General features: G+C 46.9%; 1 protein-coding gene across 3 annotated transcripts in view; it reads right to left on the reverse strand.

Moving 5' to 3' along the window:
- Positions 1–24,242, reverse strand: part of FGF13 (fibroblast growth factor 13) — a 425,820-nt gene that overhangs the window by 67,914 nt on the left and 333,664 nt on the right. For 2 of the 3 annotated variants that reach the window (XM_019536440.1, XM_019536439.1), the window contains exons 3-4: positions 11,666–11,776; positions 4,291–4,394 (exon numbers count right to left, since the gene is read on the reverse strand). In XM_019536440.1, coding sequence (XP_019391985.1) covers positions 4,291–4,394; positions 11,666–11,776 — 215 coding nt within the window. Of the gene's footprint in view, positions 1–4,290; positions 4,395–11,665; positions 11,777–13,786; positions 14,829–24,242 lie in introns of those variants that run through there. The other variant, XM_019536438.1, reaches the window with a different exon arrangement.

Raw genomic sequence — 24,242 nt, forward strand, 5'->3', positions numbered from 1 at the left:
CCTTGCCCATGATTGCAGATCACCAGCTTAGGAGCAAACCATCCTGGTGATCGTAGCCCTGTGGGCCAAAAAGAGTGCCAAACAACAGACTGAATAAGATCCCAAATAAACTCCCAGTTAATGCCGACGTGACGGATTAACGGGGAGAAAATATTTTTGGGACATGTAGGATATTCAAGGCAAACCCCATTGACCCCGCTGCCAGAAAACTCAACTGCGAAGAATGGACTGTGCAGACTTCACATCAAATGCAAGGAGAAAGTCTGCCAACAGCTGGAAAGTGAATGAAGAGTGGAGTAAGTATCAGCAGCTGCCTTTTTCAAGCCAAGGAGCAGGGGATGCAGGTTGTTGGTTCCTCTGTGCCCAAATGCCTGTGCTTTTCCTTGGGGCTTAGGGAAAAGCACTTTTCTGGGACTTACTTTATCCTGGTACAAAACAATGTCTATTCCTATTACTGGGTAAAAGTCAAAGAGGCGCGGGAGGAAGACGCAACAGGCTCTTGCTTTAGACACTGGACTATGGCTTGCCAAACCACTCAAACTCTAGCAATGCAATTTAAAGCATGTACCAGTACGGATACCTGGTGGAGGCCGTTTCAGTCCCTGCCGTGGCGGGAACAAGTGGCCATGCCTGAAAGTCACTATATTCTCTTTCCATATCAAATGACTTAGTGTCATTGCCCTCTGGAAACTATGCATCTACTATGGCCGCAGGTGACTACGATTAAAAGCAACTGGTGCAAAGAAAACATCCTCAGCTGATGTAAGTTAGCCTAGCTCTTGAACTGAATGAAGCTATGCCGTTTATATCGGCATACAGCTGCTTTTTTGTTTTTTGTTTTTTTGTTTTTTGTTTTTGTTTTTTTACAGTTTCTTACGTATATAATCAGTCAGTTAATCCCTTCAGGCCCGTCAAAGGCCTGGCAGCACGTAACTGCAGTCAGTCTAAGATCTTACCATGACTTAAGCTTGACCTTTCCTTTCAAAAAGCCCCAAATGTCCAGCAAATAAAGTAAAGACAGAAACCCAAATCATAGGAGAAATATTAAGAACTAGCATGGAAAATCTCAGGGGAAAAGAAGATCAGTGTTAATTGCCTGTAAAGTGTCCATGAAAGTATATTTTAGAATATAAGCCTATGGCTTCTGGCATGTTTAGGATTTACCAAGACCAACCATTCAGTAACTACGAGTGCCCAGGAGGTCTAGACAGACATTTGGACTCCTGGTTGATAGCACTTGTTTGTGTAGTAAGATATAATACACCTAACAGAGAGAACCACAAGGTTGCCATCACCCCCCCATCACCTTAAAGGCTACTTTAAGCATCTACAAAAACCTGCTTTCATTCAATTCACTACCAATTTTTGTGCAACTTAATGAGCTCCCCAGGCTAGGGCTTAGGTTGAGAAGGCCATTTTGCAGTGTGAGAACGCAGCTGAATGACGAAAACGTTGACTTCAAGGTAAAGTTGATCCAGCAATGAAACACAACTGACATCATTAATACACTTCTTACCACGGACCCCACCTCTAAACCCCCAGACTTTGCTTTCCCAAGGCAGAGCTGGATAACATTAAATGGGGTTTGTGCTAGACAAGGTAGATGTAACTACCTTTTACATACGTGGGATTTTATTGAAGCTCCCAAGTGTGAGTGTGGCGAAATCCAAACTATAAAGCACATCACGAACAAATGTCTTATTTATCACTTTAATGGCTGCATTGAAGGCCTGCGCCAGGCTACTGATGACGCCTTGCAACGGGTATCGAATCTAAAACTGTCACTCTAGCCTTATCCCTCGGTGCGTTGTTTATAGGCTCTTCCGTCACCCGGTTGCTGTATTCCATACAAATAAATACATACCGAGACCAAGAGCTCAGGTGGGATTTAAATATAAGCTAGCAGATGGGATCATCGGGATAACAATGAATGGGAGACTACTATGGCGGCAGGAATTCACGTTATAATGGTATGAAGCATTAAAAATACAATATTAACAGATGCAAAGAAAATGCGTTTCATCCTGCTGGTATTGCATGACAACTTACAGGCTACAAATTACTTTTCCCAGTACATCGAATTGCTAGAACAACAGTGACAGTGACGGCTAGGACTTCTACCCAAGATAATCGAGAAAGCCACCCATTCGGTTACCCGAGCAGGACTTAATCCACAGAGCTTCACTGATTTCAGCCAACATCTCACCTGATAAAACACTACACAGAAGTAGGAGGAGGGGTGGCAGAAATGGGGCTCAGCATGCCTTTTAGTCTATCTAAACTAGCCTGTGCATATGTAGAGGGTTCACTGTAAGCTGGATTTTGCCCATATACCCAAAACTGAACTGCACCATACTGAACAAACCTTACTACCGAATCACAAAACCTTGCTCAGTAAGTCAGATAGCACTTAACTAGGCAAAGGGTGGCAGAAACAGGCCTTACGTAATGCAAGGAAATACAACGCTGGCTCAGTGAGGGGAGTATTTGGAGTCAAGATAAGAGGGAGACACGTTAGCCACAATTCTCGATCGTCCTACACCGAAGAGAGCCAATTATACCACGATGCAAAGCAAGTGCACATGAGAATAGCAGTACTCTGCACTGCTGTAGGTCGTGTCGTGCTGTGTGACTCCATATAATCAGATCATGGCCCCTGCCCTGAAAAACGTTTCCTCGGCTCTAACAGCATGAAGCAAATTGCCAGAGCAAAACAAAATTGGCTTTAAATGACTGAAATTTGACTAAAAAGTCTAGCTGGGTCTCATTTGCTTTTACCCTGGAAAATTCCAGGGAAGAAAAGATGAAAGAATAGTTCCCCATGTCAGCTTTTAAGATTGCAAGGGGAAAAAATGACGGATCGTAATAAGCTCATTTCAAGTTTTAACTTTTATCAGTGCTAAAGTTGCCCGAGGCAATCGAGCCTTAAAAATAAGTAAACAACTTGTAGTGAATACCAGTGAACATTTCATACCAGTGGGTAGCCTATAATTAGAATGCTACCGATTTTTCAACCGGGAGATTTCTTATTAAAAATGGACGCAGCCACCCACCTACATACTCTACATTTATTCATTTATTTTTATAAATCTAGCTACCTCTCCATCCATCCATCCATCGTGTGTATATAGGTTACATATTTTTTTTCTCAAAATCATCCCCCTTTCCAGAAGTTTTTCCAACAATTTTGTTTGAAATTTTTATCAAAAACATTATCACCACCATTAAACAAACCATTTCTTTGATGGCTCGATAACTAAAGCTGGGAGATGTGAGCAGCTAATTCCATTAGCCTCTTTTGAAAATCCCTGCCAAACAAAAATGCCTTTCTCTAATCCCTTTTAGCAACAGAAATCAGAGGTGTTTCAACGTTACAGGAATATGAAAACATCTTCAGACATGAGAATGATTTGTGAACGTGTCCCTATTCCTTCCTTACAGCTCAATTTGCAGTGCAGATATAACCTTAGTCTCCCCAGCCAAACAAAGGGGTTTTTTTTCCTTACTGGAATGTGTGAGGGATGGCTGGAATCAAATTCTGGAGGTTTTCATTAATTAAACTCATTAGACTTTGGCTCTAGCCCATCTCTAGTTATGACGAACCTCTTAAAGTAAGAACTTGCTCAGATGCTACCAGGCACTATTCAAAATGGTATCTTTCAAAAGGTACACTTTTTTTTTGGTTTCATTTATATGCACAGGGCACGTCAACAGGTGCATTTATTGCACAGTAACTTACTACGCAGTAAGTGGTTTTTAGGCTGGCGTCTACACATACAGCTATTAAAGCACAGTAACACTGTGTGTGGACTGACTTGGGACTAAAGTTAGTTCCAAGTTAGTCCACACACGGTGCTACTGCGCAGTAAGGTGTCTACATGTGCATTATTGTGCAGTAACTAATTGGGCATAAATTTGACGTCTGCATGATGCAGGCATCAAATTTAAGCCCAAGTTGGTGCAAGTCACCACAGTTACTGAGCAGTACAGATGTGTAAGTGTAGACGTGAGCCCATGCCGTGCAGTAAGTTTTGGTTATTGCCTAGTAACCTAAATTACTGGACAGTAAATGTGCACGTGTAGACATATCCATAGAGAGCAATAGTTTGATATACTTTATCAACAAAGGTAATGTTTCTTACATTTAGCAGCCACCTAAAAAAAAAAAGGGTGCAGAGATGTAATTCCACACTTTGTTTTGCATTCCCGTCTGTAAAAGTTAGAACTAGATTAATTGACATTTAGTTTGGGTAAAAAAAACCCCAAAGCAATAATAACATGGTTACTTACTGATGTGTATAGGTATCCTTCACTGTTCATTGCTAAATATAATTTTGTTTGAACCCCCTGAATAGCCACCACTCGTAAACCCACAGGGATGAGGTTAAACAAAGCTAGGAGGGAAAGAAAAAGAGAACAAATAGAAACATTAATTTCTTTTTTAGTTTAAACATGTTGACATAAGACAGACAATTCATCTATAGCTGTGAGACTCAATCAGAGCAGGTCATACAAACCTTTCTGTCCATGGTCGGTAGCAGTAATAACAACATATAGCTTTAACACTGTGCATCTCATTGGTAACTCGAAAGGTGGTTTGACTTACCCACATTATTTACATTTTACAGACAGGGAAACTGAGGCACAGAAAGCTGATACATCTTGCCTAGTATCCCCCAACCAGGCAGTGACAGAGCTAGGAAATGAGTTGCCTGCGACAGACATGGGCAATAGTTTTAGGCCAAACACAAATTGTCAAGCAAGGCCACTATGGAAGGGACCAAAATCCATCGGTGAGACTGGGTCCAGTTTGGTGATTAGCACCAATGCAAAAATAGAGAAGGCTGGGGGTGGGGGATTCAGAAAAATTTAAGCATTTAAATGACATTTTCTTTTTAAAACAGAACTACATTTTAAAATATGAAGGGAAGCCATCAAAATAGGGTGGGGAACCCTGGGACAAAACAAATATGACTGTTCACAGGATAAGCCTGTGCTTTCCATGCTCTTGCACCATTTGTGCCATAACAATGTCTGTGTTTGCAGGCAGCAGGACTTCTATTTGAATAACAAGGAAATGGGGAAGTAGCTGGCAAAGTCAAGAAAGAAACAGAGCTCTGCCTGAGCTCAAATTCCTGGCCATTGTTAAAGGATGTAGCAGCTTGAACACAAATAGAGTACCACGACCCTAAGAGGTCCTGGGCAGGATTAAAAATGAAAACTCACGAGAGATGACATTATAACCCGCAGCTCCCCACTCAGACTGGTGTCTAAATGCAGAGCTAGGATGAAGGTTGTGCTGGAGGGATGTTGTAGCTGTGATGGATCACAGATTACATGAGAGGCCCAAAAATGCCCTTGCCTCTTGAACGAGGATAAATGAATGCTGCATTAAATCTTTTTTCCAGTGCGTTATTACTTGGAAGAGTTTTGGTATTGCTGGTTGTTGCTCAAATGCCGTTTAAAACCACATGGCAAAAAAAAAAAAAAAGACTTTTTTTGTTGATATACAGAAGTATAAAGGAAAGCAACACAAAAGCTTCAAATTCCCTTCTCAAGCTGACAAGCCCCAATGGGTGACGTTTAATTAAAAAGCAATGTTCACCTTAATCGTATTTAATACAGACCCTAAATTCTGGGCATGGGGGAGAGTATCAAAAAAGACTTGGGAAAAGAGGAGATGTGATTATATTCTCCTTAAAGAAGGTTACATCTAGTATGAGAGCATGGAAATGCCCATAGCACCACTGATGTCTATGGAGTCTAAGCTATTTGTGCCAACAGAAAATTTAGTCCCAAACACCGCCGGGATCTATCCCTGGCTTAACACGACAGTGACGGCTCAGCCTAGCTAGCACAGGTGGCAAAAGCAGCAGACGCAGCAGCAGAAGTCTTAGCATGTTAGCAGCCCAACTACAGGCCAAGACTCCCTGCAGGTATAAACCCTGATTGCTCATGCAGGCACCAGCCAGCGCTCCACATCTCCAGTACTATTCTGCCCCATGCTAACTAGCAGAACCGTGCCGTGGTCACTCTGCAGACTGCCCTGTAAACACGTGAACTTGGACCGTCCAGCTTCCTCTTCCTCACTGTCTGTCCAAAGAGGCTAGAAAACTAGATCTAGTGGAAATATCTAGAACCAGAGGATTGTTTCCTACGCGGCAACAAGAGTGCATCAGAAACACGGTGCTGCACAAGAAAAACATTTAAACAGCAATATTTGGCTTTCCATGAAATAATCCTCAGAAAATTAAATATATATATGTAATTGGGCCCAACTGGCTCCTATACACACACACACACACACACATATACACACACACATATACATATATATACACATACACACATACACATATAAAGATAGATTTTATCTATCTGCTATCTACTAGATAGATATTGATAGATAGATATAGATAGATACACACACACACACACACACACACAAAGATGTATATATAGAAAAAACATACACACATTTATACATACACATAGAATATAAATATACATAAATACATATACACAGACTTATAAATGTATATGTATAGATGTGCATGTATATATGTGTGTATATATGTATATTTATGTGTATATATGTGTATACACATGCACATATATACACATACACACACATACAAGGACATACTGAATTTAAGTTTTATATATTTCAGTTTTTAACAAACCCAAACCTTTGGTTTTTGGCAAAGAAAAACTTGGGTGATGAGCTACTCTAAAATAGCTAAAACATCCCATGAAAACATTTGGATTTGTTTCTAGGCAGGGAAAAAAAAAAAAAAAATCACACCTTTCTGAGGTCTAATGCATGAAGACTCCTCTGCTGGGCCAGAGTTTTGAAGAAGCTTAGTGCCCTGGAGGTGTCCCTTCCTTTGCTTATTCACAAGAGAGGACCTGAAAGCACTTTGAGTTCCCCTTTGAAAAGGTGATTTGCTGGTGCAGCTGTGGCTAGCTGGTGCTGGTAGGTCCACAAATGTATTTGGTTGCAGATGAACTCAGAGGAAAGAGCTGAAAAAAGAGTGGGTCCCCTCTCCCTTGCTACCACTCACTTTTTTCCCCCAAGGCCATCCTTGTTCATGCTGTCTGCAGAAGCTAGCGTGCAGCTATTTCAGCAGGAGGCTGTGACTATCGCCTCCACAGTAAATGGAGCTGGCTGAGGACATTTCTTTTGGGACAGCCCACACCTGTCTATAATGTGGGAAGGGACGACACCAGGTTAGTCTCTAAGATATACTGAGCCACTTTGCTGCATATGTGGGCAACCAGAAACTGGTCTGCACTAGCAGGGCACATATACGCTGTTCTGAGCCAAGAGCTGTTGGCTACACCTCCACGTAGACAAGGGGTGAGAACCGGTACGGTAGCACGCCGTCCCTCTCAGCATGCTCCAGTGAGTTACAGCATTGGCCGGACTTTCCCCCTCCGTGTCATACAACAGGGAGATCTAGGCTCCTGGCATTAGGCTTCTCCTGAGCTCCTTGAAGGTGTTCAATCCAGCTTCCACGGTACTGTGAGTGACTTGCATGCATGTTTGGAGGATCTAAGGGGTCTCCTGTGCCTCTGTCAACAATATAGACAGCCACAGAGAACTCCTTGTCTGGTAATGAACCGACCGTGCTATTGATGCTCTGGACAATGTCTGAGATGGTCTGCAGTAACAAACTCCTCTGTGAACAGATGTTATGGAAAGGACGGCAAGAATGTAGACCTAAATTAACTATTTTTTCCACTGTGCTCCACTGGCATCAGTTTGCATTAGCCCGAGGCGATGCACAACGCAACTACACGCAGGCAGTGTGAAATAAGGACATCATCACTGACATCGGGAAAAACTGACACAAAACGATACTGCCAAGCTGAAAAAGCAGCAAGTTGCAGCTGGATTGATTAGCTCAGAGGTCATTAAATGCACACTGGGCCCGTCTACACAAGATGCCCGCTGTGCAGTTACGTTACTGCACAACGGCATCCCAACATGGTTGCCAAGTGATGCTTATGCCAGTGGTGTCCTTAGGGGTGGGCAAACAAGGAAACTGCCTGGGGCCCCACACTTTAGGGGGGCCCAAAATTTTGCAACCAATGTCCACCTTGCTAATAGGTTATCAAAATTAAGCCTTTAAGGGGGCCCAAAAGACTCTCTTGCCCAGGGCCCCAACAACCCTAAGGCCACCACTGCTTACGGTGCAGTAGCTCATTGCTGCTATGCAGCAGCATCATGTTGTATCATGGTTCATGCCTGGCGACGCTGCGGTGCAGTAGGAACAAGCTACTGTGCAGTAAACATCTTGTGTAGATGCAGCCACCATATTGCACTTCAGTACAGGAATATCGGTCCATTTTCTGAAGCCCATGCTTCCCTTTCTATTGGTTTGACTATTCTTCAAATCTCCATCAAGCCCAGAAGAGGAGACCCTGTTCTGCCTGCGTTGTGTGCAGCAACTTGGGCCAAGAGAGCAAGGAGATGCATTTCAGAAGCTGCATCCAAGCTGCCCACTTCCCTTGCAGAAATGGAGAGAGGAAGGACTTTGATGCAGGTTTTCTGGACCAGTTTATGGAAGGGGAGCCTGGAGAGCCTTGCAAAAATCCCACCCTCCTAAACAGATTGTGGGCTCCTTAATCTGCATATTTTTTCATTTCTGAGCCATAGGTATGTATTGCCTTGGTGCTGCAGAGGGCAAGGGACAAAGGGGACAGAGGGCACTTCATGAAGACAAAACAAGGACACATCTCAATTGTGCCTGGCAGTGCTGTGCAGAGCCACCCTTCCCTAACTCTGTGTGCACGAGCCCCGTCAGAAGCATGTTGTGAATGCAGTGCAACGTGCAAGGGAACCAGTGCTGCTACCCTACAGGCTATGCCACTCGTGGTGCCCAGGCTAACATGGGACACAGCTGCACGGGGCTGCTCAGAAATAGCCTTCAGAATCACTGTAGACGAGGTTTACGGATATTTGCCACCAATTTTTTTTTTTTTTTTTTTACTGTTGTGCCATGACTGTACTGGGTTCTGGGGACAGTGTGGTGGCAGCAATGCAGGAGACCTGAAAAGCACACTGAAGATGCACTGCTGTGAGCAGAGAAGACATCCTTTTTAATGATTAAAAATGAGATTTCCAACATCTCCAGAACACAGTCCCGCATCTGTCAAGAGTAAGATCATTTTAAATGGGCCTTGGAAAGACTGAGACTACCTGCAAGGGAGAGAGACTTAGCAGATTTGCTGGTGCAAATGGCAAAAAAACTCTTTTGGAGCTCAAAGGAAGGGCAGCTTAGCATTTAATCGAGTCCAGAATAATGGGGATGAGCCCCCTTGCATCACAGGAAGACCCTTATGAGACAGGAAAGGGCTCTGGGCTGATAAGTCAGTAAGGACCAAATACGGGACATCTTGGCTGAAGGCAGCCAAGTGCATTTTCTTAGACACTGGTTGTCCAAAGTCTTATCACACAAGGACAACTGGCAGGATTCAGCCACAGTAGGATGGATAAGGGTTCATCCCTTGTCTTCCTCATGCCAAATGGAATTAGAGCAGGATCTAAACCAACTTAAGCAGAGCGCTATGTAGGTGGTGACTCTTTTATAGTCACAGAAACATAGAAAATGAGGGTGTGAAGGGACCTCGGGAGGTCACATCTAGTCCAAGGACCAGCCCCAACTACATCATCCCAGCCAAGGTTTTGTCTAGCCAGGTCTTAAACACATCCAAGGATGGAGAGTCCACCACCTCTCTGGGGAGCCTGTTCCAGTGCTTCACCACCTTCCTCGGGAGAAAGTTTTTCCTAATATCCAACCTCAACTTGCCTTGCTGCAACTTGAACCCATTTCTCCTTGCTCTGCCATCTGCTATGAAGTAAGCATCAGGCTGTCCTCAGCATTTGCGCCCAAAAGGTGACAGCAGAATGCTTTTTTGCAGTACGGTCTCCCATATCCGGAAAGGTGTTGCAGCATAGCCCTGATGCATCCATTGCTAGAATAAACCTCCATCATGTTTCAGCACTCATGAAGTCTGAAGGTTGATTTCCAGGTAGATGTGGTTTGAACAATTTGCATGTAACCGTGTATTTTATCTGGCAATGGTGCATTTTCACGTACCTTACAAATGAAAGTATATTAGCCAGATGCATCTGGGTGAATGTCAGGACTGATCCCCATAATCTCCATCTTTCTACAATGCGAGAGGCCCCATTACAACATGGCAAAATAAAGGGCAACAGTCTCATGGGAAATAATGGGCAATTCAAGGCATTCTGTCTAGCACATTTAGAGGTTGCAATACAACATTATACGTCAGCTGAAAAGACCACATTTGCCTGTTTTGTTTTTTTTTAATGAATGAATTTAGAAGCTAAATCAAGTATAGTTGTTTCTCATCACTTGCCACATCCAACCAGCAACGACTGTTTTAAAGAATGGCACGGGACAGAGCGCTTAAATTTGATTTTGCAGATTCACCGTCTCACCCCTGAGGTGGTCAATAGGGTGGCAAGAGCATTTTCCTTTCTGTCACCCACTGGATGGAAAGGGACTTAAATTTGGGAGCATCTCAAGCAGGGTAGGCTGGCCTTGCAAAACTTGGCCTACCCCTTGAGTTGTTCCCAACACCATTAATGCCGGTATACGACTGATACATAGCAATGGTCTTCGGTCTGTTGGGTCAGTCAGAAGCAACAGAACAATGCGACAGAAGCTCAAGAGTATGTAGACGTGCATGAAAAATGATGCAATAAATCAAACGTAACATTTTATTGCCTTCTGGTTCTCACCCATCCCTGTGGCATTTGAGCACCAACTGAAAATGAAATCAACTTTTACCTTTAGCTACTTACAGCAATGGAGAAAAGATGTATTTAATTATTTACAAGGCCTTGATTAAAAGCTATTTGCCTTATGAAAGAGGAAAACTACCCTTAGATTTCCAATATATTGCTTGATCAAAGCATTATACAGCTGCCACCAAGGAAATACCCTTGTCAACGCTTGGTTCTTCACAACTTTTTTTCAGAATGAAAATTTAGTTTTAGTTGAACGCAGTGGTTGTGTTCAAGCCTTAAGGGCTATTTACTCAGACCCACATCCCCTGTTAGTCATAATTTGGTGTGCTTCATTCATTTTTTTTTAGTTAAAGACGACCCAGAAACATTTCACAGAAAAGGCCCGAGAAAATTGCTTCGATACTGAAGCCATAATTAAGCTCAGACTTATCAGCAGAGTGGGGGGAACTGGAGAATGCAAACTCTACAATGCTGATGAATTCTCATTATGTGAAATAACTCAGCTCTATTCGAATGAGACCTCTGCTTAAGAGGGGAGATAACGTGATGCTATTTCAGGTACGAGTAGGCGAGCAAATTTTCTGTGTTGAAAAAAAAAATCTAATAAAATCCAGAGGACAGTAATGAACTTCAGTAGATTACCATGGAGATAACATTCAGATTGTTTTTCATGTGTGCCACAAGTCTTGCTCTAGTTCATTTTTCTCAGTGGTTTTGTATGGCATTTCCTTCAGAGTCAAGAGCCAGCACATGCACAATGTTAACACTGCTAACACCCAGCCAGTCATCTTGCAACAGCAACATCTTAAATGGATTCATAGGGGGGGGGAATGAGACACCATCATTCACAAACACACCATTTATTCTCATGGCACTTACTATAAGTACTGTCCTCCTCTTTTGTTCCATTAATTTCTCCATCTGCTTGTAGCTGCAAGTGGTATCCTTGCCTGCTGTATAGCTTTGTGACTATACCTTTAAGCTGAGGTTCTGAAAGACAATAAAAGTGAGATTAATTAGTAAAATCTGGATGTGCAGTCGAATGCTGTCGGGGTTCAAAATAAGTCTGCATTTCACACTCTCTCCTTTTTAATTTTTTTTTTTTTTACTTCCAGAAATGTCACATGCAAAACACCAGGACAAACATCCTTGTAACACTCCCTGTTTAAGTTAGGTCCAATCCCTGCCCATAAAATCAACTGCCAAATGATTAAATGCCACTTTCTATTGCAATGGAGGTAACACATGAAAATCTGCTGCCAGCAAACACAAATTCCAGCAGTGTGACATTTGGCTTCAGGAGCTGCGCCCTATCTCATTTATGATTAGAAATACGCTGGCAAAGAGTGCGTTCTGCCTTTTAGTAGGGTGCGAGTCCTCAAACAGAGGGAAAAGAAAGAAGGACTAAGATACCGTTAATAAGAATGAGAGCCATATGCCAATCAGGAGCTCACAGATCCAGCAGCTCGGGTTTATCACAAGGACTGCTGCAATTCTCGTAAACAACCCCCCATTCCCAGCTTGATCCCCGGAGGACAGAGAACCAGACGTGATAAACCACTCAATGAACAGGAGTAAAATGCAAGGGGGGGGGAACCCTAAAATCCAATGCGTTGAATTGTGAAAGAAATATTACCATCAGAGTCAATCTTGGAGGGTAAATACATTCCCACCCCTCAGTTTTGGATAGACATCATGTTCCCAGTCCCCTTCCTACTCAACATTAGAAAATGAAATAGCCCAGACGCCCTTCCAGACTCAGAAGCGAATGGCAACAGGGCTTGCTATGAAGTCTGTAATTTAAAGCAAATATCCAGGTCATGCACCAGAGGTAACTGCAATAAAACGGGTCTACTCCTGCTGAATCCCAATGACATCTGCATTGTGGTCATTCCCACACAATTATTCTTGTCGGGAGGCGACGCATTTTGCAGCAGCTCACTCCAAACCCAGCTGAGTTCATTCAGAGATAAAGCACATGGTGAAAGGATGATTTGTCATTCTCGACCCAAAGTTCCCAATATGTGGCTCAGGCTTCCAGTGATTGAAGGGAAATAAATCAGGGAAGGTAATGCTGCTGTACCTCGGCTGGGTGGGATCTAAAGGCAAAGGCTCATGATAGTTTGTGTAAGTATATCACTTCCTATTAGCAACCTTTAATAAGTGTACTGAGGGATGCATAATTCATATTCACCAACTCATTTGTCAGGAAACTAAGCCAAATGCTGCCCCATTTTCTTGCAATAATATGCTCAAAAAAACCCACAGACTGCTGGCAATTTTAAGCTTGCTTTTGGAATTAGGCGCCTATTACTCAGGGAGGTAAGAAATGGCAACTAGGAGCAAAATAACAACATAACTGGAGGGCTCTGCCTCTCCCAGATACAAAACCCAGCTGACTGGGAGACTGATTCTTCATGGAAGCTACACACGACTGGATGGATGCAAGAGGTATGCATGATATTCCTAGAAAGGGGCAGGGGATGAAGGGTTGCTAACGTCTGGAGGCTGATGACTAAAGCAAGCAGCCTGTTCTCATGCAATTAGCTCTAAAGCAAGATGCAGAAATTTGACACAGAAGGTAGATCTCAGACCACGAAGTTACTGAATGTGCAGGCAGAGGGACCACACAGTAAAAAAAAAGGGGGAGGGGGTGTTTGGGGAGAGAGGATTTCCTTTGCATTCTTACTCCCCTCCAATAAATCATGTGTGTGTGTGTGTGTGTGTCTGAGAGAGTTGCCAGACCAGTATATCACTGGTGTATGTGCAACAGCGAGCGTGCGTGTGAGAAAGAGAGAGCTAGCACTGGCGTAGGTCAAGCAAACACCCAGAGGAGCGTGTGATGGAGGAACTGGCACTGCGTGTCCATGCCCACCAGATCAGACACATCAGCCATTGCCACACTGGCACACTCGTTTCACCCGCCAGGAGAAAGCAGTCCCCCCTTCCTTCTTTCCCCACCTTAAGCAAAAACCGACCCCAAAGAGAACCCGTGCCAACCTGGTCGCCGCCTTCGCCTTTTCTTGGAGCCAAAGAGTTTGACTCTGGAAAACACATTCAACTTGTTCTTGTCGCAGCTTCCCTTGTTCTTGCTGGGGCTGCTGACACACTTGCAGGCATTGGATTTCTCACGCTCCCGGGCTTGTCTCTTCTGGCGGATCAGGGAGCTGGCGATCGCTGCGGCCATCGCCGCCACTGCCCCGACAACACTGGGGGGTCAGACACAGAGGGTCTGGGTGCTGGCTGCGGGCGCAGCAGCCAGCATGCTGCTCTCTCCTTCCCCAAAACCGGGGGGCAGAGGATCGTGCTCCTGATCACCTGGGTGGCTCCGGCGACACAGGCGCGCAGGCTGGAAGCTCGCCCTGCCACCAAGATCAGGGGCTTGGTCGGTGCAGAAGACCCCCCCCCGTCGGTCCCAGGCTTCTCCTCCTCGCAACTTCTGGCAGGGGAAAGTTTGCAAGCGGGGCTCAGCGTTTCTCAGGAGATGGCGTCGACGGCTCGCTGGACATCCCTCCGAGCTGCTCCGGATGCACCGTTCACACGCGGACGAGGCACATGCACTTGGCACCAGATCGATTCAGCTTCGCCTAGCCTCAGTATTTTTTTAACTTTTCACCCACCCTCCCTTGCCCATTCAAATCCCAGCAAACACCTGTTAGACTCCAGGAGGGTCCATCTGATGCAGGGCTTCCCAGCCCCTTTTTCCTTGAATCCCCTCCCTTCCCCTTCTTCTTCCTGGAGAGGAGATCCGGAGCATGCAAAAAAAAAATTACACGGCCATGGAGACACCGGAGGAGGTGGCTGCTGCTGCTGCCTGGAGCCCTGGCTTGGCCGTCTCCGCTGGTCCTCGCAGGTGACGCTCCCGCACAGCCTCTGCTCCGACGCTGCCACGCTTGTATTTTTTGCACTGCAACACTTCCAACTATTCAGTCAACAGCAACAGCTCCCCTGACGACTAGTTGCCAGCAGCACCAGTGCCGATACTGCAGCTGCAGTAGCCTTCAGGCAGCGGAGACACGCGCGCTCACACGTTGCACACGCACCGGGAGTGAGACGATGCAGCGAGCCCCTTCTCCCATCCTCCCCACCCCTCCCTCTCCCTTCTCCTCCCTTTCAGCGAAGGCGGCAGCCTCACAGGCTCTTTGTGTGGCTCCTTCCAGAGAGCAGGACCCGGGGGGGGAGGCTGGGAAGCGCGAGCTGCTCAGAAAGGTGCGGCACCATCAGCAGCATCTCGGTGCAGGCCCGGAGCGGGGGGGGATGCTGCATGAGACACAGGGCACCTGCTCTCCAGGCGAGAGGCAGACACCCAAACAGACGTGACCGTGATGAGCAAATACTCAGCAGCTCGGGGACAGGGACTGGATTTTCCCCGGGAAAAACAAGGCCACCTGTCAGGCAGAGCCTGAAGGAGCATGAAGGAGGCTGGGGGGAGGCGAGGCGGTGTTCAAATGGGAGCACGGGTGCTTTCTACCCCCTGGTTTTAACACATCCCTCTTCCCTCCTTCCTGCAAGCACCTGCCCCCTTGTCTCAAGCACTTGGGAGGATGTAGCAGGGACCCAGTGGACCCCAAGGGTCCCTTTCCTTTTCCTCTGCCCCCCACCCATCGCCCCTTGGTCCAATTTCTACCTTTTCCCCAAAGCCTGGAAATCCCTCCAGGTGGAGGAACAATTCTGGCTTGTGAACCATGCCTCCCCTCTGCTTGGCCCTCCTTCCTCTGTGAGCCCCAGCCCATCCTCTGCCTCACAGACCCCCTTGCTCCCTCATCTCTCCCTGCACTGACGTGGTGGCTGAGGTCTTGGCTGAACGGCAGCAGAAGGAGCTAAACTCCGGGAGACGGGAGGAGTTCAGGGGTTGGAGAAGGACCCAGCCGGTGCAGGGAGACTGGAGGCAGCATGGCCGGCCACATCCTCTGCTTTAGAAACCCCCACGGCAGGATGCACAAGCTTCAGTCTGCTGCCCCCCCTCCCCCCCGAGTCCCAGCCCCCACTGCAGGGAGCGAGGGGATATTCACAGCTCTGCCACTGACTGCCCGCGAGACCCTGGGCAAGTCACTTCCTCCTGTGAGAGGCAGGCTGCTGAATCGAGGCAAATTCAGGCTGGAAATGAGATGCAAAGGTGCATGCGTGACGAATGCTGTTGCAATGTGCCACTGGAGCACGTTACCTCAAGGGATGGAGCAACTTGACCATCGCTTGCAGTCGTTATCCAGGACTGAGCACCCGTCTAAAAGATGCATCATAGACAACTGTGCCGGGCTGGGGTCATCGCTGTGGTCCGAAGGTTAAGGTCGTTTCTCAGGGTCCTCCACATGTCTAAAACTACAGTCCTCACTGCGGAGGCAGAGGAAGAGGGCTATTTCACTGCACCGATGTCTGTTGAGTCACAGGGCTGAGCCAAGACCAGGAACTCACCCCGGCTGAATCAACCCAGTGGGAAGTGCCCCAAGACGATGGAGACGCTCAGTAAGCCCAGATGATTGCTGATCTCCAGCAGAGCATCCACCCAGGAGCTTGTAAAGGTAACCACAGCTGCTTCCGTAACACTGGGCTTCTTCAATGCTTCCAGAGACCATGTCTCCCCTTCTTTCTCTGCCTGATGCATTTTACAGCTAAGCCGGAGATTTTTGCACGGAGCATCTATTTAAGTGTGAGGGCAAAGGCAGGCTCTCCTGACAGTTTTCTCCCCACTCGAGACGCGGGCGGTGCTTGAACCTTCCTCCTTTCTCCTGCTCCAAGATGGAAACTAGCTGCCTCGTGCCTCAATGTGGGCGTGATGCTGCAGCTTTTTGGAAACTCAAACAGCTGGAGTGCAAATGTCCCCATCTTTACAACAGCTGCATTTGTTTCCCTGATGAGAAGTAGAACCAGTGCACATCTGGATTCATGCTTTTGGTGGAGAACAGTGTCAGCCCCAGAAAAGTGAAGTGGAGCTAGGCCCCATTAGCAGAAACACCAATCCCCCTGGAATATTTCTAATTCCCGAGTTGCGTATTTAAGTGACCCTGAGACCTTGCTTCAGTGAGGTGGTAGCTATAGTCACACATATCCATCTGTCTGGCAGTTAATCATCATCTATACCAGTTTCAGTAGCTGGCTTCTATAGGGCATCTCCCTCTCTGAAGCATCCACGTCTTCAGGCTAAATAGGGGACCACTTTGCTGAGCAGTGACTCTCAGGCAGGATGCCACGGCACTCTCGAGTGTCTTGAGATCCTTTCAAGGATGCTGTGGGTTGCCATACAATGTTAGCATTGTTAGATGGGCAAACATGATTCACAAGATGAATCCAGAGATGTCAAATAGGAAACCAGGTATCAAAAGCACTTGGACCTGTTGTAGTCTTTTTAAGCACTTTGCAGCAAAGGAATTGCTCTCTCATTTTCCTGTAGTCAAAAAACAAGTAGAAAACTAAGAGCCAGCACTTTCCAAGGGGTGCCTCAAGTCTTAAAAGGTTGAGAAGCACTGCTGTGGAGTTCAGGCCACCCCATGACAGGAATCACCTGGAATTTTATTTGAAATACAAATTGTTACCTGGTGAAATACTACAACTTAGAAGAACAGTTTTATGATTCTGGAGTTTCACCGCTGCACCTCTTTGTCAATCAACCCCGGACGCATGAAATCGGACCCTGTAAAGCCAGCTAACTTTGCCGATTAGCGACAGATATACTAGCAAATACTTTACTGTGAATAATGCTTTAGTTGCCATTTATATGGGTCATACACAGTTTTCTTGGATTTACTCATTATTTTGCACCATTTTTCATGGATTTTGTTGACGCAACTGTTTGGTATGCAGTACATTGAGGATGCACCACTTCATTGTGATGGTTTATATTAATCATATGATATCATTTCCTTTTCCTGGATGGATGAACAGATCCTGTATAATCCACTTACCACTGCAGATGCTTATGGAAAACAAACTTTCCATTTGCTTTTGCTTATGCCAAGCATACTATCTGCTGAGAAAACTCATTTGCACCAATGCTCATACAGAAGTAACATAAGAGAAGCAAAAAGTGCTATATGCAAATCTGAATTTAAAGATCAACAACTAGTCTTTGATAGTTTTATGCATGACATGCCTCCAACAAACATTGTTTTTGTGAGCATAATGATGATGCCATGCTAGGATAAGAAAGATCTCACTGCTCCAGGTCCAGCCTTTATAAAGTAGATGGCTTCAGCTTTATACTGATGAGAACAAGTAAATATTGGCTTTGCATTATTTGATTGGCAAGTGTAATAAATGTGTTCTTTTCCATTCCCTCATGCTAGCGAAATGTAATAAAATGCTTATTTCCTGAAGCTGCTTTCCTGGTGCCTCCCAAAGAATTTCAAAATGCAGAAGGCGGCTAGCAAGTCTTGGGCACAAGTCCTCTTGATGAGTCACTCAGAGTCAAAGAGTTAATCCCTCACACCAGGAAAGTCAGAAAATCATAGACAATGAGGGTTGAAGGGACCTCAGGAGGTCGCATCCAGTCCAACCGCCTGCTCCAAGCAGGACCAGCCCCAACTACATCATTCAGCCAACACCCAAACAAATCTCCTAGTACCAGGGGTTACCATGAGACCTGTGCATGGGGCACGCTGCCCCGGTGCTACTAAAGGAAAGGATCTGGACTTGCATGTGCCACCGGCTATGGGCACCCGACTGGATGGATAGACCTTGGTTCTGATCCATTATAGCAATGCCTGTATAAGGGCCAACAGCCTCTCAATTTCAAATATATAAAGGAGTTTAGTTGAGGATATTTCCCCCCCTGCGAGTGGAGTTTCTGCTAATGAGCATTTCCAGCTCATGACACAGAGACTCTCAAGTCCTTACCCAGCACTGGACTCCGGTCAACGGTAACCGAGAGATGCAATTTGCTCTTGTAGCCTCCTATACTGGGACTGGCTGCAGGAAAAGCAAAGGCCCTCTGTACGTGCAAGCTGCCCTTGCTGCCTTTCCGCAGTACAAAACCTGCCACTGGCCCAAACTGGGGCCGAGCCCTGTTGCCTGTTTGACCAATTCCAGGGGAAAGGTGCAAAACTTCTGTGTTATGCACCATCTCCCTGAATCATTTGTGCCGCAGCCAGGCCCACGGCACTGCTGGCTTTCATGAGTTTGAATTTCTACAGAGTGCCTGTGGGCAGTACTGTCATGAAACATATTGTAAGTTTTGACAAGCCGTATAGTCTTTGCGGCTTGCCTAGTTGCCAGCTGTAGCCTTTTGGGTGCTTCCGAATCGAGTCGCTTCCCCCACCCACGACTGATCACGGATTCGATTTTGATGCACGAACGTCAACAGATGTGATTGAGTGCAGAGCGGCGTATCAATGCAGCACCGCGGTCAGAGGGAGGAAACCTTGTAGGAAAGATGCTGCCTGTTGAGGGCATTTTTGATGGGCACGTGTGCCTAACACGCTTCTTTCCGAGGACTCAGAGAGCCTCTGTGCTCTCTATGGATGGTAATGATCTTAAGGATAATGTTCCTCAAAAGCAGGGGCTTTGCTCGAGTGCCTTTGGTCCAAATACTCCATCCTCACACTGCTACCAGCTGAGGGGAAACTGCACACCCAATTATCTTCTTTTTGCCTTTGTGGGGTGCATTTGAATCTTTTTAAGGGAAAAGTACCTTGGAGGAGAAAAATCTGGCCTGACTTTATCTCTCTTCATTGCAGGCTCTTTAGGATAGGACTTTTTTCCCCCCTCCCCATTGCCAAGCATGTTGTCAATGCTCAACAAATAGTCGTGAAAAATGCTCTCAAGATTTATGGTGGGTACGACATGAGCAGGCAGATGCTGTGCTAACACACGCTGCGTGAGGATGCGAGCCAGCCAGAGACAGCACGCTTGATCCGGGTCCCATTTTCACCGGTGATCCCTTCAAGTAAACAGAGTTACTCCAGATTTGCAAGAATTTAAAGGAGATCTGAGAGCCTGGGCACACGTTTGCACCAATGACCTTTACACTGGGCACAAAGTAGAAAGAAAGATAACCAGCTATTCCAGGATGGCTGCTGAAGGTGGTGGAGGAAACAGATAATAGTCTTGTCTACAGCAAATACATATCCAAGTATAGAAGTAATCACAGGGCATTTATGCTGGGCATAACTTTCTTTTCCCTTTAAGCTAACTGCCACAAACTTAGTTTGGTCTGCTTCCCCAGTTTCAAGTCGGATATACTGCCACGTGCCTGTATGATTTCATGTTATGGATAATGAACCCTAATGAACAGCACCTGATGAAGCCAGTTTGGGTTCATGAAACTCACCATACATCTCTGATTTAATTAGCCTATAAAGTGCATCTCTACCCTGCCTTCTGCCATCTCTACCCTGACTTCAGACTAGCCTGACCTGTTCTTCTGTTTTCTTTTTCTTCAATTATATTTCCCTTGGTCCTTCTGCTTTCCTTTCCATCCTCCTCATGTACCCTCCAGAAGCAAACGGCATAGCTGCAGGATACCACATCCCCCCATTTGAGAGGGACTGCCCTAAGCAAGCAGTGCCAGTATTTCCTGGGGAGGGCAAGGAGCTGCTTCCCCTGCTGCTTGCCTCTTGATTAAAGAAAGAAAGGCCTGACCTTCCTCCCAAAGCTGCACAACTAGAATCGGAAACATGAGGCTGGGGTTGCTTCCTGCTCTTGCTGGTGGCTAAGCAGCGAAGCTACTCACTTCATGCTGTGCAAGGAGGATCTCGGGCTGCCTGATTGAGAGAGTGGCTTCATTATCTGCAAAGGCTTCCTACTTACTCCCCCCTGGTGCAGAGCAAGATTTGAACCAAATGAAAGGTCATCGGGAGGTTTCTTTCTATGTGCAGAGTGGAAAACAAGTGTCCCCAAATGGCAGTCTGGAAGATCCCGGTCTTCTGACTGGGCCAATAACAGCAGATCAAACCCATGAAGTGCAATCCTGCAGAGCGGAAGGAAGCTCTCCCGTTCTTCCCAGCACAACCTGCTAGTAACAAAACACTGCAGGGAAGAGGTCACTTTTCCTCCAACTTGGTTCTGCCCATTGCATCAGATCTTGCTGAAGTACCTGATCTGGATGCGGGTATCACGTCGTACCGGGGGTACTCAAGCTTTTGGCCATGCAGGTCAGATAAGTAGCAAGGAGTCGGTGCATGGGCCAGGTCGAGCCCTTTGCACCCGGATCAGGCCCCACATGCTGGGATTGGGCCCTGGCACTGCCCCTGCCCAGCCCCACGTGCTGGCGTCTGGCCCTGGCAATGCCTGCTGCCTCTGCCTGGCTCTGCACACCGGGATTGGGCATTAGTGTGCAGGGCCGGTCCAGATATTTGGAAGCAGGAGAGCGGTGCCAAATGTCAGGGCCTGTGGGCAACCTCACAAAGCAGATGACACAGCATAGGGGGCTGGATCTGCTCTACAGGCCAGGGGTTGGGCACCCCTGCTTTAAACAACAAACTGATTTAACTTTGTGCTCCCCCTGGAGCAGAGCCTTGAAATTATGACTTTTAACCTAAACAGTCCAGCTTAATAACCGGACCTGGGCAGAGCAACCTGCTGCAGGTACCAGCCGTGCTCCAAGTCTGCTTGGTGAAAATGTGGCTTTCAGCCCTCAGCCCTCCCTCCTGGGGTTTGCCACAGTCTGAACCTGGACATCTTTCGGAAACGCGGCAGGGCCTTTCTATTTGAGCAGGCATTAGCATCCATAGCTAGGCCGAGACAGCGTTTACTGGATCTTTGCTTTACTCCGTTTTATTCTATTTTATTTATGCTCATTGCCCTTTTAAGTCCTAACGTTTTTTTTATTGTAAGCCACCCTGAGTCTCTGCTGGGAAGGGCGGCATAGAGATCACATAAATAACTGGGGGCGGGGGTGTCTTGTTGCACATCGCACGTGGGTCTGCTCACATATGCATTTAAGGTGCATTGCTGGGTTCTCTCTACAAGGCTCTCAAATCCTTGCCCTGCTTTTCTCTTACAGCACAGCACCATCTCTGCGGGGCAAGGCTCTCTGGATCGAGTATACGTTGGACCTTGACAGCACATCTGCATGATAGATCCTGCCCTGTACTGACCTGGACACCAAAACACCAGCAGCCTCCTGTTAGACCCTCGGGGTGAAAGAAATCCTGTGGTGGAAACAGGAGCTTTGCCCGTGCCCACTACAGACTGGGATTCCTCCAAAAAGCTGGCCTCTACCCAAAAGGGAATTTCAGCTGGCAGCGGTCCCTGATGGAATAGGCCCTTTTGGAAAAGGAGGGCTGTGGGGCGGGGTGGAAAAAAAGGCAGGGTAAAGAAATAATTTTCCCCATGTTAAGCTGTAATTTAGCTCTCCCATCCCCTACAAGAAATCCTCCAGACCTGAGGATGAAGAAGTGGGTAGTGCCACCCAATGACCCCTGGGCACATAGCATACTTCTCCATTGCACCAACATGGCATACGTAGCAATGTCTCCATTGCACCGGCCGAGGCAAAGGGCATCAAGCAAATCCCTGAACGGGGAGCCCCCCCCAGCCTTTTCCATGGATCTCCATGTACTGTGATTTGGCCGACTGCTCCCCCGTGTCTCCTGCAAAGCCGTGGCACACTGTACCCAGGCTCCCTGCGCATCAGTATGCACGACTGTCTACTGATTCACCTCTCAGCAGGAGGACGCTCACAACCAGGGATGCAAATGACAGCGTGTTATTGATGAAATATTTACATCTCAGCATGGAGCTAAACGAGACGAGGGGTCTGTGAGCCGCTGTCAAATCCCAGGCAAAGCAGCCTTGCTGTGCGAGAAAAACACCGCGCACGATCCCTCCCAGACACGCGGCAAGGAGGCCGGCGCATCACGCAGCCGATGCTCTGCTCTAATGTGATAGATGTGGGGCCTCTCTCCTTGACAGGCCTGCAGCAGACTCTCTGGGCCTGTTCTGACACCGGGCTCTTATACTGAGTCTCCTCTCGCTGGCATCCATGAATCTCCACCGGCTTCCCAGCCATCTCCCATGCAGCTTTCACTGTGCCCTGATGCCTGGGCCTCTGCTAATGAACGCAGATCTGGGACGTTGTTGCCTTGCTTTATCTTATAGTGGTTTTCCATCAGAAAAGAGGCACGGTCATGGCGCCACTTAAGCACTCTCCTGACCCATGCATTTAACTAGTTCCAGCCTTACAGTGCGTATATGAAGGCAGGATGCTAATCCAGGCATACTTAGAGCAAGGGTGTACTAAGTCTCCAGCCAGGGTCAGAGCCGACAGAGGGGACCTTGAACTCAGCATGCCCTGAGGTTTAACGGAAAACAGAGATACTGCCAAAAAAGAGAACCTGCAGCCCCTTTACTCACTTCTGTCACTCTGTAGGGGTTCAGCACAACAGCAGGCTGCAGTAGCATTAGCGGTGCAAAGGAAGGGTGGATGGGTTGCCACCATGTCCTTCTGCCTACAGTGCTCACCAAACGTCTGACAGTGCTTCACCTGAGGCTGGTGAGTCTCCAGCCAGCCCAGAGCCTGCCCATCACTCAGTCTGCCCATCTGCAAAATGGACGTAACGGCAGACACCTGCCAAATACGGGTGCAGCGAATCATAAATAATCCACACCCATCCATCACATGGCCATTTGTACATGAATAATGCAACGTCAGCTGAAGGACCTGGAAGGAACGAGCCGTGGCAAAGCTCACAAGAAAAGTCCTTAAGGATTAAAGAGCAGAAAATACAAACAGGAGAATGTAGCAAAGCCTCCCCCCGCGCTGGATTTCAGCAGGAACGACTGTTTGCATATCCTCTGTATCAGCTAATAAGGGGAGAGTGTCAATCCCGAGCATGACAGCATGTCCATCTGCATTATACCACAAAGTTTTTGCATTGGGGTGCAGAAATCAACCCCTGGGAAAAAGAGCAGTGCATAAACACCAGGGCCTCAGGTGCGGGGCTTCACCAGCAAAACCCCAGTTTTCTCCTGCCAAACTCACCAAACCTGAAGAGACGCACGCAGCTTTCTGCGGTGATCAGATGACTCCAAGGCCCCTAACACCCATCTGCCCTCCTGTCTAAAGCAGAGCACCGATCTACTAAATTAAGCCACCAAAAGGCGGCTTAATCACATGCACCGCACCCACGTACAGCCAAGTCCTGCTTCAGCAGCTCATCCCTGTCACATCACCTACAAACGTGGAGCTAAACGCTCGCCAACAGTGAAGCGTTCTCACATCCACACACCTGAACTGACTAACCGTGCAAACTCATCACTGCCACCCTCGTCCTCCTCCACGTCTCCCTTTTTGTGTGCGCATTGCTCTCACTTGTCATCGCTCCTGGCAGCAGGAGCCGTCTTTCAATTGCTCCAGTTTAAAGGAAACAAAAAAACAAAACTTCTTTGCATGCTTTCAGGTGAAGTGAAAACGAAAACTCAGCCTCATGTTGAACCCCTCACCTTGCTACTTTCCAGCGGAGGCTGACTGTATAGAGCTTTAGGCTGCTATAAAATTTGAGCTGCTAATCCTTAAGCGGGG

Source organism: Crocodylus porosus, unplaced genomic scaffold (genome assembly GCF_001723895.1).
Source record: "Crocodylus porosus isolate Cpor-Errol unplaced genomic scaffold, CroPor_comp1, whole genome shotgun sequence".
Lineage (NCBI taxonomy): Eukaryota > Metazoa > Chordata > Crocodylia > Crocodylidae > Crocodylus > Crocodylus porosus.